The sequence below is a fragment of the Electrophorus electricus genome, chromosome 16, assembly GCF_013358815.1.
Source record: "Electrophorus electricus isolate fEleEle1 chromosome 16, fEleEle1.pri, whole genome shotgun sequence".
NCBI classification, from domain to species: Eukaryota; Metazoa; Chordata; class Actinopteri; order Gymnotiformes; family Gymnotidae; genus Electrophorus; species Electrophorus electricus.
In genome coordinates, this window is record NC_049550.1 from 2,258,246 (window position 1) to 2,272,885 (window position 14,640).

A 14,640-nucleotide genomic window follows, 5' to 3' on the forward strand; every position below is an offset into this window, starting at 1 on the left:
GTTTGGTGGGGGTGGGGGCGTACTGTGACAAAAATGAATGACCAGTATTGCTCTTGCAGTTTTGGCATATACTGAATAAGCAATGAAGAGATCAGGTAATAAGAAAATGTTATTTATTATTATTTATTTCAAATTAAATAAAAACACGTGTTCTCTGGCCTCTTAGTTAATGGTGGTTTAACCCTAAAGCAGTACTACTAAGTTTATATTTAAGCTCACTGTTACACAATTTCCATTCTATTTTTATTTATTTCAAAGTATGACATTCAGAAGTCTCACCTCTGCCAATTTGCTATGATGAAAAAGAGCACCAAACAGCCAACATGAAACAAGGTACTTGGAACTGGGTGTTTGGGAGAATCTAGGAGTGAAACATGCGGCCTCAGTGTTGTTAGCACTATGCTGTACCAGATAAAGCTACAGGAGCAATTTAAGCTTCAAAGAAGCATCATCAGATGAGTTTTGTTCTCCCCCGATCATTCACAATTCTTTCTCAGTGAGATGTAAAAGAATCTGGGCAGACTCACTTATTTGTGATGCAGTAGTGTGATTTGTAGATCACAGCATCTGATCATGTGTCTGACCACTGTACCCATGCTATTTCACCAGCTCTCTGTCTAAATTAAACAACTGCAGTAATTAAGAAGTATTCATGACTGCTGTGGTTCACTATTAAACAATGTGCCATTTAAATATGTCCAGTGCTGTTTTGTATATGTAAAAAGAAACACAATGATGACATAATTATGACAAAAATCGCCACCTTAAATAATTGCTGTCACTGATTTCCAGGACAACAATTGTGGAAATGGATTGGCCTGATGAGGCCTTAGTAACTATTGACCCTACAGTGGAAAAGAGGCTATTCATGCAATTTGGTAAAGAAGCTGTTTTAAACACAACTGTAAAGAGCAACTTCATTCAGCAGGACTTGGCTGGCTAGGAGAGGTCATTTCAGTGACATTGTTGATATGCCTTTATGTTTATCTTAGACTGTTGTTTTTTTTCTGCGTTTCAGTTCTGGATCTTTATGGCACCTGAACTTTGCACTGGACCAGGGGAAAACAATAAAACAACGGTTGGAATTGCAACTTCCATGACTTGAGTTTTACATCACTGCTCAGCTATCCTGCAACTATGTTGGTGTTTGCATTTCTGATATAATTAACTTTAATATTAAACATCCAGCAAATATTAAACAATAAGAATATTTTATCTACCCAATATGTACCATAATGTTTTTGTTTATTTCTTTAATATTCACAAATACATTTTAGATCATCCATCCTTCATTCTCTTAGTTTTTAAATTTTTACTTACATTGGGTCAGAGGGCCCAGGTCCACTGCTGAAGTAATGAGGATGATTGATTCATTATTCATAAACAGACAGATGGGTGCTGGAGGTGCTGCTCTCTTCACCATGAGAGATCAATCATGACGAGAGTAAAATGTTGAGTAATTACTTCTTTTATTACAACTCATCCAGCCTGAGCATAAGGAACATAAATAATATTCTCACTTTCTTTTTTCCCCACTTTTTTAATAAATTGGGGTTAGAGGTATAGAAATAGAGAGTCATCAATGTTGAGGCAACCAATTGTAGGTAGCACATCACAGTCGGCTTCACTTCACATTTCAGGGTAAAGTCTGTTCATTTACTTTGAAGAACGATATAATGTTCAGAAATTTCAAATCCTTCATTTTTCTCTTTGATTTTTTTTTGTTTTGTTTCTTTCTTTCCATGCACTAAAACCACATAATTAAATATTTAAGCATAAATTTTTATCATGGAAAATAAACTGAAATAAACTGAAAAACAAGTCCTTCAAACATGAATAAGAAAGTTGGGTGAGCTTAAAACTGCAGCTTACTTGCAATGAGTTGTGTTTAGTGAAGTATATGATTCTGTTTATATGATGGGAACTGTTTACTGAAATAATATTACATTGGTTGAAGATTTTGACCATTTTACATTATAACATTTCCACATGCTCGGTTTATCTGGGAAACCATTACAGGGCTTGTGAAATGACCCAGACTTCACTACTGAGTTCTAAAAAGGGTTCTGGAGAGCATTTAATTAGCCAGGCCTCAAACTGCACCTGTACATTTAAATACATAATGTGTTTTGTTTTTTGGTTTTTTTCCAGTGTCCATACCTTAGTTGTAACATATGTGGTGGAAATTCAATAAAACGGGGAGTCAGATGTGGATAATAAGTAAAAGGTTTTAATAGAAAAGATTCCACAGAGTGTGCGGCTCACTGCCGAGAGGAGCCCCGAGCACACGAAGCGTTGCTTAATATACGATTCTGGCTGTATGCTTTGACCAATCACGGACTTCCTGCCTCTTGTTGCTGTGGCTCATACACCAATCAGCTTTAAGCGTTGCTTATATCTTCAGGCCACGGTAACGGTCTGCTTGGGTGTCGTTTCTTCTTTGCACGCAGTGTAGTAAAACAAGATAGACAGTTCCTGTTGATCTAATCTATAGTCACACTCCCTTAACGTTCCTTGCTTGCATAAGCATTTTTTTTTCCTGGAGAACATGATACCACTGACTGTATGTGAATCACCGAAGCATACAGTATTTCCTTTACACATAACATTTCAGGATATTGAAAAGTTTCTCTCACTCTTGCTCACTTATCTTCTTGTTAGTTATCTGTCTTTGGGACTTAATCAACAAAACGTAATACATTTTATTATTATATACAGCAAGTGCATTTGTGTGCATAAAGTGTTATTTTATTACTTTTTAAAATATTATTGCGGTTCACACATTTAAAATATTATTGTGGTTCAAAAGAATATGACGCACTTTGATAGAATACACCGTCAGTGCCTTTCAGGCACCACGATTTGAGATACAAAAGGATGACGCCTACAACTTCTTTCACTTTCAGAGGTTAGGACCGAAATCGGAAGTTAAGAAGAGTGTGTATAAAGGCTTTGATCGGAACGCAATTTCACGGTAAGTTAACATTTAACATTAGTTAGCATTACAGTTAACATTTGTAGTTATTATGAGTACTTCCAAAATATTCCCATTACATTTTTATCTGTTAGAAGTAGAAAGGATGCGGTTTGCTAGCGCTTGAACGCTAGCAAAAGTATGCCTGAATTACTTTGTAATTAGTCTGCTAAAATGGTCTAACGGAAACGGCCCAAAACTAAAGAAAGACGAAGGTAAAAAGCAATGTATTTTTTTTAGTTAAGCCCGTTCGCGGTAATTCTTAAAATGCTTAATATCGAGGGCTGGTTCCCTGAAGCATCGCAAAACAAAGATCATATTTAAAATGGTACAGCGTATATTACATTGAACACACAAGTTAAGAAGATCTTAACACTGCGACGATTTTGTGAAACGAAGCCCTGACTAGTATCTTACATTATACAGTAAACGTAAGGCATTTATACGCCCACTTCCATTCACTTTCCTTTGTTGTTCCGTTGTATATTGTGTTAATATTTTACAATCCAGTTCAACCTAATGAGATACTGTCTAGTACAACTCTGTTTCTATCCATTTACCTACATTTAGAATGTTATTGATTTCAAATCAGATTTGTGTGCATGTAAGAACTTTATACGTATGATAGTAGGAATAACACAGTTGACCAGCTGGTCACTGTAGCAGACCAGCTAAACTATCAAACTTAATTGAAAACCTAGCCTCTGCTGTAAAATAGTAACAAGTTCTGAATGTAGCTAGTTAACTTCATATTAAGAAAGAAACTTACTCAAGTTAAATGGGATTTTTTAAGGTGTTTTTTAAGGTTGTGTTCTGTACAATCTAAAAACAGTAAATATGCAAGAATCCTGAGCTTGCATAGGTCAGTTAATTTTACATCATCCTAACCAATATAACGATATAACAGTGGTAATCGCAAATATAATTATTTTTTCATTTTGGTTCCTTGGTTACTTGGTTACTGTTACTTGGTTGTGGCTGGATCTCCAGTGTTTCTGAAGTTGCACTGATTTTGATTTTACTAATCAAAATAAGAAATGTAACTAGTAGGGTATAGTTACACTTAATATTTATTTAGGAAAAAATATATATATATACTTTTTAATTGAGTTTGTTTTCAGAATTTTGCTCCACCTGTTTTATATAATGTTTTCCATATGAATTACCATTGCCAAAGGTCTGTAAAGGGCGCACCTTTCATTATTTTCCCCTGAATAATATGTGACAGAAAAGATTCAAACTAAAAGCATTAGTAAACACAAAACAGTGACGATAAAGCAGTCCGTCAAGTGTTCAAGCAGAACTAGGTATACACAGTAGACACATAGTAAACAGTAACCAACATGGAAGACAGGAAGAATATATACCTCCTTTTTATACCTCCTAATATATACTAGACTAGGGTAAGAAATCAGAAACAGGTGAGGCTGGAAACATCCTAAACAGGGGGGTGTGGCAACAGGTGGGAGACATGCTGGAGACATGCTGACAAAGATTAAAACTATGGAATGCCAAGTCAAAATTAACCTCAATCTAAACTGTTTTGAATATTTTTACACCACAAAGTATACCATGGATGTTCACTATGCTGTAAAATATGTTGCAAAAACCATTGGTTTATTTTACGGTGTCATTTATGTCAGTTTAAAACCACTTTAATTGCTTTAAAATGCAATTTTTACTCTACTGCATCCCTCAAGCAGCATTAAAAGTACTACTTTATAAAAAGGTAATGAGCTTCACCTGCATGTTTTTGAAAGACAATAGAGTTGAATTTTCTTCACCCATGTGTTTATTCATTTATTAATTCATACAGTTCTTAGCTAGCTAGCTAGATGTTTATTAGACCTAGCAATAGTGACGATGGTTGGGTACTTCAGACATCATACTTTAAATGCGCAATTTGCTAGCTAGCTAGCATTATTTCCTACAGCAGGAATACAACAAGAAAGAACTTCATTTTGTGTTGTAGACGGGCCCTGTATGACTGCACTCAACAATGAGGGAAGGTCCATTTTAACCAAGATAATTGCAGAGTCCATTAAACTGTTAAAAGACTAACCAGAGAAAACTAACTGATAATTGGCTGCAAAACAAAGCACACTCAAAGGTATCTATAGTTGACCAGGTGTGAGTTGTTTCTAGTACTAGACTGAAAGCAAGTTTGTCATCTTGTAGGAACAAATGCACAACATTTGTGTCAAACTTGTTGGCTAGCTAGCAATCAGAGGTGTGGGTTAGTAGTGTCATTATAGTGATTGCTCAATTCAGACTGGAAATGAACTTTCTAGCAATCAGAGATGTGGGTTGGTAGAGTCGTTATAGTGATTGCTCACTTCAGACTTTTGTCATGGTTGAAATTGAATGAAAGGGGAAGGGGTTATTGCATCAAACTCCAGAGGGATGCCAAACAATGAATATGGAGAATAACGATATTGGTCTTGGTGTATCCCTTTTTTGTACACTTATGTTCTTGCTCCAAGTCTAACACTGAGCACTCAGGACCCCTGTCTCTAAAGTTTCAATAATTGTCTGGTCACAAAGTTTCTGAGTTTATTTGGTTATTTATTTGACTTTGAGCTGTGTCTGTCTTCAAATGGGAGCTTTTAGTATTGCCAGCTAATAAGCTAGACTTGTTATTTAAAACGGTACACAGTTTTAAAAGAAAAAAAAAAGTTAATTGTAAGTAGTTATATGGCAATTTATGATCAGCTAAAATGAAATTATTGGCACATGTAATGTTTGTTGAGATAATCTATATATAATGTCCTCTCCCCATTCATTCTAGTTACTTTGGCTTGTCTGTTCTTTTTCTGAGTTATAAAAACATTACTCTTTCTCTGTTTTTTGTAGAATTTTTCATTAGTGTGCCCTTGTTTCATTTTTTTGTCTCCCCTTCTATGTGCTGTTCACGTGTGTGTTCTTGGTCAGGTTAGTCCCTACCACAGTGGACTCACATGCATGTGATACCGACACTCCTGTTATGCTTGAAAACAAAGGCCACACTTGTACGATCACACACTCACGCTCCCAAGGTGACTGAAGGCCTTGGCTGGAGATATTAGTAATTAGTCCAGCAGCAGCTTTATTCTGTCTGGTTTGGTTACTGTGTCCTCTAACTACAGCAGCTTCACCCTCTGACATAGCCATGATGGACTTGATTCTCATTCTCACTCTTGAGATGACCTCAGTCATGCTGTCACATTACTCATTGGTTACTTCTGGTTAATCTTAAGACTTCTGTTTAATAAATAAGCTTATCTGTCCTCATGTTTCCTAATACATTACTAATTACTGTATGCTTCCATCTTTTCTTAATAAACTGGCTCATAACTCAAATAGCTTTTGTATTGCTTGTGATATCTGGTGTCTTCCAGAGGATGGGATCCACTTCTGAGTATTGGTTGCTCTCCAGGTTTTTTCCTCATGATCTGAAAGGACTTTTTCTTTACTACTGTTGCTTTATAATTGGACTCTGATGTCTGTAAAGACAGTATGGCTGTGTGGCAGTTAATAGTGGTATTAGGACTCAGCATTGACCACAACTTCCCAAAGTAGTGTTGGGCATAGTTTCCTTGTTTTGTAAGCTTATCTGTTGCCCTTCTCTTGTGATTCAAAGGGTTTGTGTATGCAAAGGGTATGTGTGTGCAAAGTAAGATGTGGGGATGGTGTTCTTTTGGCTCTGAGCTGTTTCATTAAAAAAGTAAAATGGCCTAAAACTGGGTGCTGCATATTTTTGTAGAATCTTTCTTTTTAATTGTTAGAGAAAGTGGATTTCATTGTGGAGCACTCATTATTGTGTTGTGTTGGTATCAATGCTGAAGGGGTGATTAGAGTCAGAATACTATAAGTGTCGCATATGCTGTGAATATTGCTGTTATGGATTATTTTTAAGGTTTAGCAGATGTAAATATTTTTCAATATCTTAGTCATTTGTAGCCAGCAGGAGTCCAGCTGAGGGTCTTAAATATCTAGTGCTGTTTTTCCTCTTATATTCTACAATGTAGATGCAGTCTTTTTAGATTTACATTTTTTATGCATTTTTGTTATATTTGAGTATGTGGTGTTTGTTCTAGCATCTCATTAGTACCCATGGTGAACCTGGGAGGGTACCCTATGATATATAGCTGCCTCTTTTGTAAGAGCCAGTTTACCATACAGGTCTGCACAGTACATTAGCATAGTAGCTAGATAGTTGATTTGTGGAAAGATATTGGAATATAATGTTTGTTTCTTGGCAGGAGTGCATGTAGTTTAGCACTAGCCACTGTATAGTTGGCCAGGCGTGAGTTGTTTCTAGTACTAGACTGAAAGCAAGTTTGTCACCTTGTAGGAACAAATGCACAGCATTTGTGTCGAACTTGTTGGCTAGCTAGCAATCAGAGGTGCGGGTTAGTAGTGTCATTATAGTGATTGCTCAATTCAGACTGGAAATGAACAAAGAGGGAAGTCAGCCTGAAGTCATTCCAATATAACTGGATATCCATGCTAGTTTCCACTTGGTCATCTGGATGTGATTCATCCTGCTGGGGTGTGAGCCAAGCACACAAATATCAAGACATTTGGACCAATCCAATTAAGGCTGTTCTGTATGACCTAGAAAGAGTAAATATACAAGAACCCTGAGCATGAATAGGTCAGTTCATTTTACATCATCATAACCAATATAAAGATATAACAGGATTGATCATAAATATAATTCTTTTTCATCAGCTACTCAGTTACTGGTCTCATAGAAGTCCATCCCCCACTCCTGCCCACCCCCCCATGGCTTGCCTGCCAGAAACATTTCTGTTGTGTTGCACTGATTTTGATTTTACTAATAAATAGTATTAGTAAATAGTAAATTAGTAAATAGTATTGTAAATAGTAGGCTATAGTTATACTTAATATTTATTTAGGGAAAAAAAATGTAAATCTACTTGTTTTCAAATCTACTTGTTTTTATAAAGTAGCACTTTTGTTTTCAGAATTTGCTCCACCTGGTTTTCCGTTCAAATTACCATGTACATGAAGGACCAGAGTCCCCATAATGTCAGTATAAAACAATAATATGCTACATGTTTATTTTCCAGACCTTTTGCATATGATATTGCAAAAGGCCTGTAAAGGGGGCACTTTTCTTTTTTTTCTCTTGATTTGAATAATATGTGCAGAACAGGTGCTGTGATGAGGTGACACAGGTTTCAAGCATGAGTCAAGGTTTTGGGAAAACAATCTGTTTAATTGAAACAAAAGCAAAAAGAGATGTTAAAACATTCAAACTAAAAACATTAGAAAACAAAAAACAGTGAAGAGAAAGCAGTCAAGCGTTCATGTGGAACTAAGTATACACAGTAGACAAATTGTAAACAATAACTGACATGGAAGACAGGAGGAACATATACATCCTAATATATATACGACTAGGGCAAGAATTGAGGAACAGGTGAGGCTGGGAACTGGGAACACCCTAAAAAGGAGGTATGGCAACACGTGGGAGACATGCTGGAGACATGCTGACCATAATTATGGAAAGCCAAGGAAGTCAAAATTAACCACAAACTAAACTCATTGTTATTTGTAAAATGGTGAAAAGGGCGGTGTTTTGGATGTTTTTACACCGCAAAATACACCATTATTGTTCACTACGCTGTTAAATATGCTGAAAAACCACTGGTGTCTTTTGCGGCATCATTTATGTCAGTTTAAAACACTGCTGTAAGTGCTCTAAAATGGCATTTTTATGCCACTTTTGCATCCCTCAAACAGTGTTAAAAGTGTTGCTTTATAATAAGGTTTATAATAAGGTAATGAGCTGAACTTTCTTCACCAAAATGATCAGGAACAAGGTCAGACCACACCAGTTCACTACAGATCTTATCAGCGGATAGAACGGTGCTGAAGTTTAATTTTGGGATTCAATAATGTGTTAATTCACTCGATAATTCATTTATTAATTCATTTATTAGACCTAGAAATAGTGACAATAGGTAGGTACGTCGGACATCATACTTTAAATAGGCCATTTAAATGGACAAGTACTTTAAATAGGCAATTAGTTATTTAGCTAGCATAATTTCCTACAGCAGGAATACAGCCAGAAGGAACTTCATTTTGCACTGTAGACAGGCAATTGAATTTTCTATGACAAAATACCGGAAGAATGTTTTAAAAGGCCACTTAAAAGGGTAGGGACGTTGTTGTGGAAATTTACCTGAATAACACGGTGTCTTCAGCGTGTGATTTCTGGCAAATGGATGCATGTAGATGGCTGAAAATCGGTAATTGTATTAGTCCTAATATATGTTATGTTGATAAATGTACTGTACTGTATATTCAATGTTATCAATTAATTCATTTGAGTATGTTAGTTTGGGCCCACCGGCTGGCCTGCTAGGGGGTGTTGGTGCATAAGAGGGTTAAAGAACACTGATAAGAAATCCCATTTAATATAAATAAGTTTCTTTCGTAATACCAAGTTAACTAGCTACATTCATCTTGCTACAAATTTTCAGCAGAGGCTAGGTTTTCATTCAAGTTTGATAGTTTAGCTGGTCTGCTACAATGACTACATTTTTTGACTACATTACCACAGGTACTTACGGGAAAAGATGGACATTATTTATGAAACATATTTCTATTTATAAAAACCTTAATGTAAAAAGAAAAGCTACTTCTTGTTTAGAGAAGGGTATATACATAATAATATACAGCTTCAGATCACAGGACTTGCATTTATATCATTTCAAAATTTGTTGACAGATCCAACCAAATAGTTTTTTGTTTTGGCCACATTTTTCCTCTTTATCATGTAAGCATGTTGATAGATAGTGTCAAACATTGTGGAAGAGTAGAGTGCAAATTTGTTCCCCTTGGACCTCCCCTTAACAAAGAAGTAAAAAATCGTTGAGGGTATTATTTGCTGTTACTGGACTACATAATAAATTACAGTGGCATTTGTTTGTCTTTGGGAAGCACAGATAGGGAGAATATTTTAATTACACCTGTCCTAAGTCTAAATTTTATTTGAGACCCTATAGCTCACAATATACATGTGCACTGAAACCTTTTAAAATTGCATATCCCCCCAAAAAAATTAATTTGCATTAATGCAGGTTGTAATTCATGAATGCTTTTACAATTTTTTTTACAGGTTTCTACAGCCATTTGAATGGCCTGTGGATTACAATGGAAAAAGCACATTTCAACTTTGTTCTTCTTTTACTTTTGGTGATTCCATGTGTTCTACTGATTTCAAAATTTTATGTAGATACATTTACCTTTAAACAACCATCTGCACAGAGTAGTTTCATAGCAAACAGATTTTCACTGAATTCCATAACCGCCATTAAACATTCAAAACATTTAATGGTATCTGCATTCATTGATCACAGGATCAATAAGGCCATTCGAGTTATCAGCATAATCAAAAGGGATAGTCTGCAGCCTCTTTACTGCATCTACTGTAATGATGACCATACCTGCAGGACTGCTGAGGCTGAAGTCCAGATACACAGTGACCATTTCGGCTTTCCATATGCAGCTTCAGATGTTCTGTGTCATGGTGCACACACTCAAGATGCAGCATTTGTATCCATTTCAACTAGTAGAAACATCTCTGCCATTTATTCTGAAGATCTCTTACCAATAAAGAACACAGTGATCAGGGAATCATTTAAGTTCAACTTCAGTGTATGTATCTCAAACCTCTTTGGAAGCTATAATAATGTTCTGCAATTTGTCCAAACCATGGAAATGTACAAGCTTTTGGGTGTACAACATGTAGTGATCTACAACACCAGCTGTGGTCCTGACCTGGAGAAACTCTTACAGCATTACAAGAAAGAAGGAATACTAGAGATTGTTCCATGGCCTATCGACCATTTCCTTAACCCATCTAAAGGATGGAACTTTGTAGAGCATGGTGGAGACCTCCACTATTATGGTCAGTTGGTAACCCTCAATGAGTGTATTTATAGAAACATGTATCAGTCCAAGTATGTTCTTCTGAATGACATTGATGAAATCATTATGCCTTATAAGCATGCTAACCTTCCATTACTGATGGAGGATCTTCAACAGGAGCACAGAGATGTGGGGGTATTTCCTATTGAGAACCACATTTTCCCCAAGACACAATTTGAGGAAACTGGTAGATTCAATCGATCGAAATGGAGAGGTATACCTGGCATCAATATTATGGTACACATATATAGAGAACCAGACAGAAAAAATGTTTTCAACCCCAGAAAAATGATCATCAACCCAAGGAGTGTAACACAAACATCAGTGCATTCCACTCTGCAACAATATGGGAATGTTTATTATGTACCTTTTGATGTAAGTCATATTGTTCATGTGAGAATACCACTACAGGGACATCTTACCAAAGAGCAACTGCATAATGATAAAAGAGTGTGGGACTTTGAGCATAAACTAGTTCCAAATGTTGATAAGGCACTGCAGTCATCAAATTTGCTGAAAATTCCAGATTGATGTGACTTTTATTTAAGTGCATCTTTATTTTTTTTTTTTGTGTGTATGATTTAGTGTTTACCCTTCTGTGGTATTTTCCATGCAATAAATTCAAATGTAAATGTCTAAGATGAATAAATATGTCACATTATATTATTTAATATAATTTACATATAACTTGTTTTAAGGAGTTCATATGCTCCTCTTATATTTGTTTTATTTTGTGATTGTTTCTGACTGTTTTATATTAAGTTAGTATTCTCCATGTCTGAATGTCTGTGGCCTTGTGCTTCTGAGGATGCATCAAGTTCAGGTGTTGATAATGCTCTGAGCTAAGGCCTATCAGGCCTCTTCCACCTCTCTTCTTATCTGCCCCTTTCTCATTTACCCATTTCCCTATCTACCCCCCTTCTCATCCACCCCTCACCTCATCTACCCCATTGCCTTTTCTCTGCCTGCTTCTTAAGTTTGATCACATTCCTGTGTTGTTGACTGCCTGAGGTGAAACTAGAACTTTTTTTTTTCTGGCTAAGAAAACACTGATCCATAATTTATCCATGTGTTCACATGAACATACAGAATCTGAGGGTCAACACAGCCTCCTGACTCTTCATTGTTGAATTTCTAATAGGTTTTACCAATTATCAACCTTTCTGGTGGAATTGTCACCCACAGATAGATTCTACAGCCTCCCATAACCTCAGGGCAGCGCTCAACAGATTTTAATAAATATTGTAGTTTTTTAAACACATTTTTGCATACTAAGTTTCTTCTCCTGCTCATTCTAGAAAAATATGTCACACCACCTTAAAATTAATCAAAAAACAGACTTTAGCTTTAACATTTCTTTTCTTTTGATACATTTGGCACTGTATTAAGTAAATCTCATGTATAGCGCCTCTTTATTAATAAGATAAAATATTTACTTTATCCAGTATTTAACAACTTTATTGCAATATACACTGAGCAACTTTATTTCAGTATGGTGACACTGTATCCATCCTTAACTTCAAGCACTCAAACAGCCTAGAATAGAGAAGCCAGAGGGCAAAACAATTATTCTCAAAAGATCAAAACCTGCCGTGCAGGAAAAGACAACAAACAATACACAGAAGAAAGCTTCAACTCAAACAGGAATCTTAGTGCGAAAAAGGATGGCGACTCAGGTTTCAGACAGGGGCATCAGACAGCAGATGTGCTTTATTAGGGCAAAGTGGATGTGCTTTATTAGGGCTTCAGTGTACCACTAATCCGTTTTTGTTTGTCTTTGTGATATTACTGCTGTCACAATGTTAATCGTTAATATGTCTACAACATATGTAGATAGAGGAGCATTTGAAGATGATCTTATAAAAATGTTAGACAAATTATGCTCCAAGAAAAAGGCTCAGGTTTGTTAAAAATTAACAACCCAGAACTGTCAGAATAGACCTAGTGTTTTACAGTCTTAGCCTAGTGTGTAATGAAGAAAGCTCTTGAGGGGTAAATTCAGATATTCAGACAGTGACATTCTTTATTAAAGACTGAACAGAAGGAGCACAGTGACCATTTATTACATGTGTGAACACACTCAATGCTCTTGCTAGGTGAAAGTAGATCATCTTATGAAAGAGAGAAGGGAATTCAGGAACTAGTATCTAAGAAGAAGGGAAAGAAAGTGTACCCATCCCTCAGTGTTCAGGGATAGAATGGAAGAGCAGTCTTCCTGCTCAGACTCTGGTGACAACAATGACAATGATGTATATGATGTGATGTACTAAAAGCCAGCCCGTGAAACAAAAGTGAAATCACAGACAATATGTCACACTGCCTCCTCGCTCAGCACCCCCAAACTCCATTTCTCATCATTCCCTGGCTCGACAGGTGTAAAAAACAAAACAAAACACCTATCTCTGCAAACCGGCTTCCCCTTCCTAGATTGACATCCCTGGGCATCTGAATGTTTGCACCAGTTGTCAGTTTCACCTGATGTATTTATTTGTATCTCTGACATGATTTCCTTGTGAAGTAATGCCAGTATTTTTCTTGAACTGTGCAACCCCAGTGCATGTTCTAATTGTGTTTTTAACCCTGCCTTCTCAATTCTGTTTTTGGGTTTTCCCTTTTGTATGTTTGTGCTCCTATTTCTCTGGTTTTGACCTGTTTTTGTACTCTGTTCTTTGGATGTTTCCTTGAATGTTTGATTGTTTTTTCTTGGTTTTAACCTCTGTCTGTTTTTTGACAAAATGTTTGGACTACAGATATTCAAGTAATGAATTATCGCTCCACTTCATCTGCAATAATCTTCCTGATTCTGTCCAATTTATTCAGATAAACAAGCTAAAATAACAAGCATAAAGCACTAAGCCCACAGCAGATATGGGATTGCCTTGTGAAATAATTCAAACACCCAAAAGAGATGGACATTGCCAATTCTCATGCTAATGACATATAATCAAGCTATATTCTCTTAATCCTTTAGATGTCATATCAGTGTGTTTTCAGATACTCATGTCAGGTGCGATTGGAAAGACAGACACATATTATGAGACAGACAGATAAGGTCAGATGAGAAAGATAAATGACATCAGACTGAGAACTGAGAACTCAAGCTGAGATCTTTTGAAGCAGGGGTGCAGTGTGAGTCTGCTTGCCATGTTACAAAATAACTGCTGATGTTTGCTGGCAAGAAGTGGTAGACTGTCATCAAGGAAAGGGTGAACCAGTAGGTTGCTACATGCCATGGATTGCTGAGGTTTGCATCAGGGCCATTCCAAATGTGATTCAGTAGAAGAAGACATGGCTCATAAGGTGTCAGGGGCTCAGTGGGCTGATGGTTTAACTTGGGACACAAGAAGGGTTCTGACTTTATAGCAGCACATTTGCTGTAGTAGTATGCCAGTGTGAGGGAAAATGCTTAATGCTTGCTTAAAGGAGGAAATAAGGAATATGTGACCTTAATGTGACCTTTGCCCTTATCTTGACCAGTCTGCAAGAAAGGTGAATAGAGAAGTTATGAAGTATGACAGTTATCGCTTAACTCTTGCTGGGCAGGGGTGCAGCAGCAGGGAGTAACCACTTGTTTTTAGCAGGAAAGAATGTTCAAGGATGGTTGAGATGCCTGGTACCTGGAGTCACGAGATTAGCACATGAGAGAACAACAGGAAATGGTGGGGGTATATGAACTCATGTGAGAGAGAAGTTTGAGGCTTCTCTCCCCCAATGCATAA

At 36.6% G+C, this 14,640-nt stretch overlaps 1 protein-coding gene and 1 long non-coding RNA gene across 2 annotated transcripts; both read left to right on the plus strand.

The window, feature by feature from the left end:
* On the plus strand, positions 1 to 1,108 carry LOC113590751. The gene is made up of 3 exons (XR_003412123.2): positions 1 to 95; positions 259 to 333; positions 1,019 to 1,108. It is a non-coding gene; the product is annotated as an uncharacterized LOC113590751 (long non-coding RNA).
* Positions 1,109 to 2,887: 1,779 nt separating this feature from the next.
* Positions 2,888 to 13,703, plus strand: LOC113590750. The gene is made up of 2 exons (XM_027031048.2): positions 2,888 to 2,974; positions 10,110 to 13,703. Exon 2 carries the CDS (start codon positions 10,145 to 10,147, stop codon positions 11,450 to 11,452), a length of 1,308 nt encoding a protein of 435 aa, XP_026886849.2. The 5' UTR covers positions 2,888 to 2,974; positions 10,110 to 10,144; the 3' UTR covers positions 11,453 to 13,703.
* Positions 13,704 to 14,640: the final 937 nt, after the last annotated feature.

Coding starts and splice junctions, on each gene's coding strand:
- LOC113590750 (XM_027031048.2), top strand. CDS start 10,145: ATGGAAAAAGCACATTTCAACTTTGTTCTTCTTTTACTTTTGGTGATT.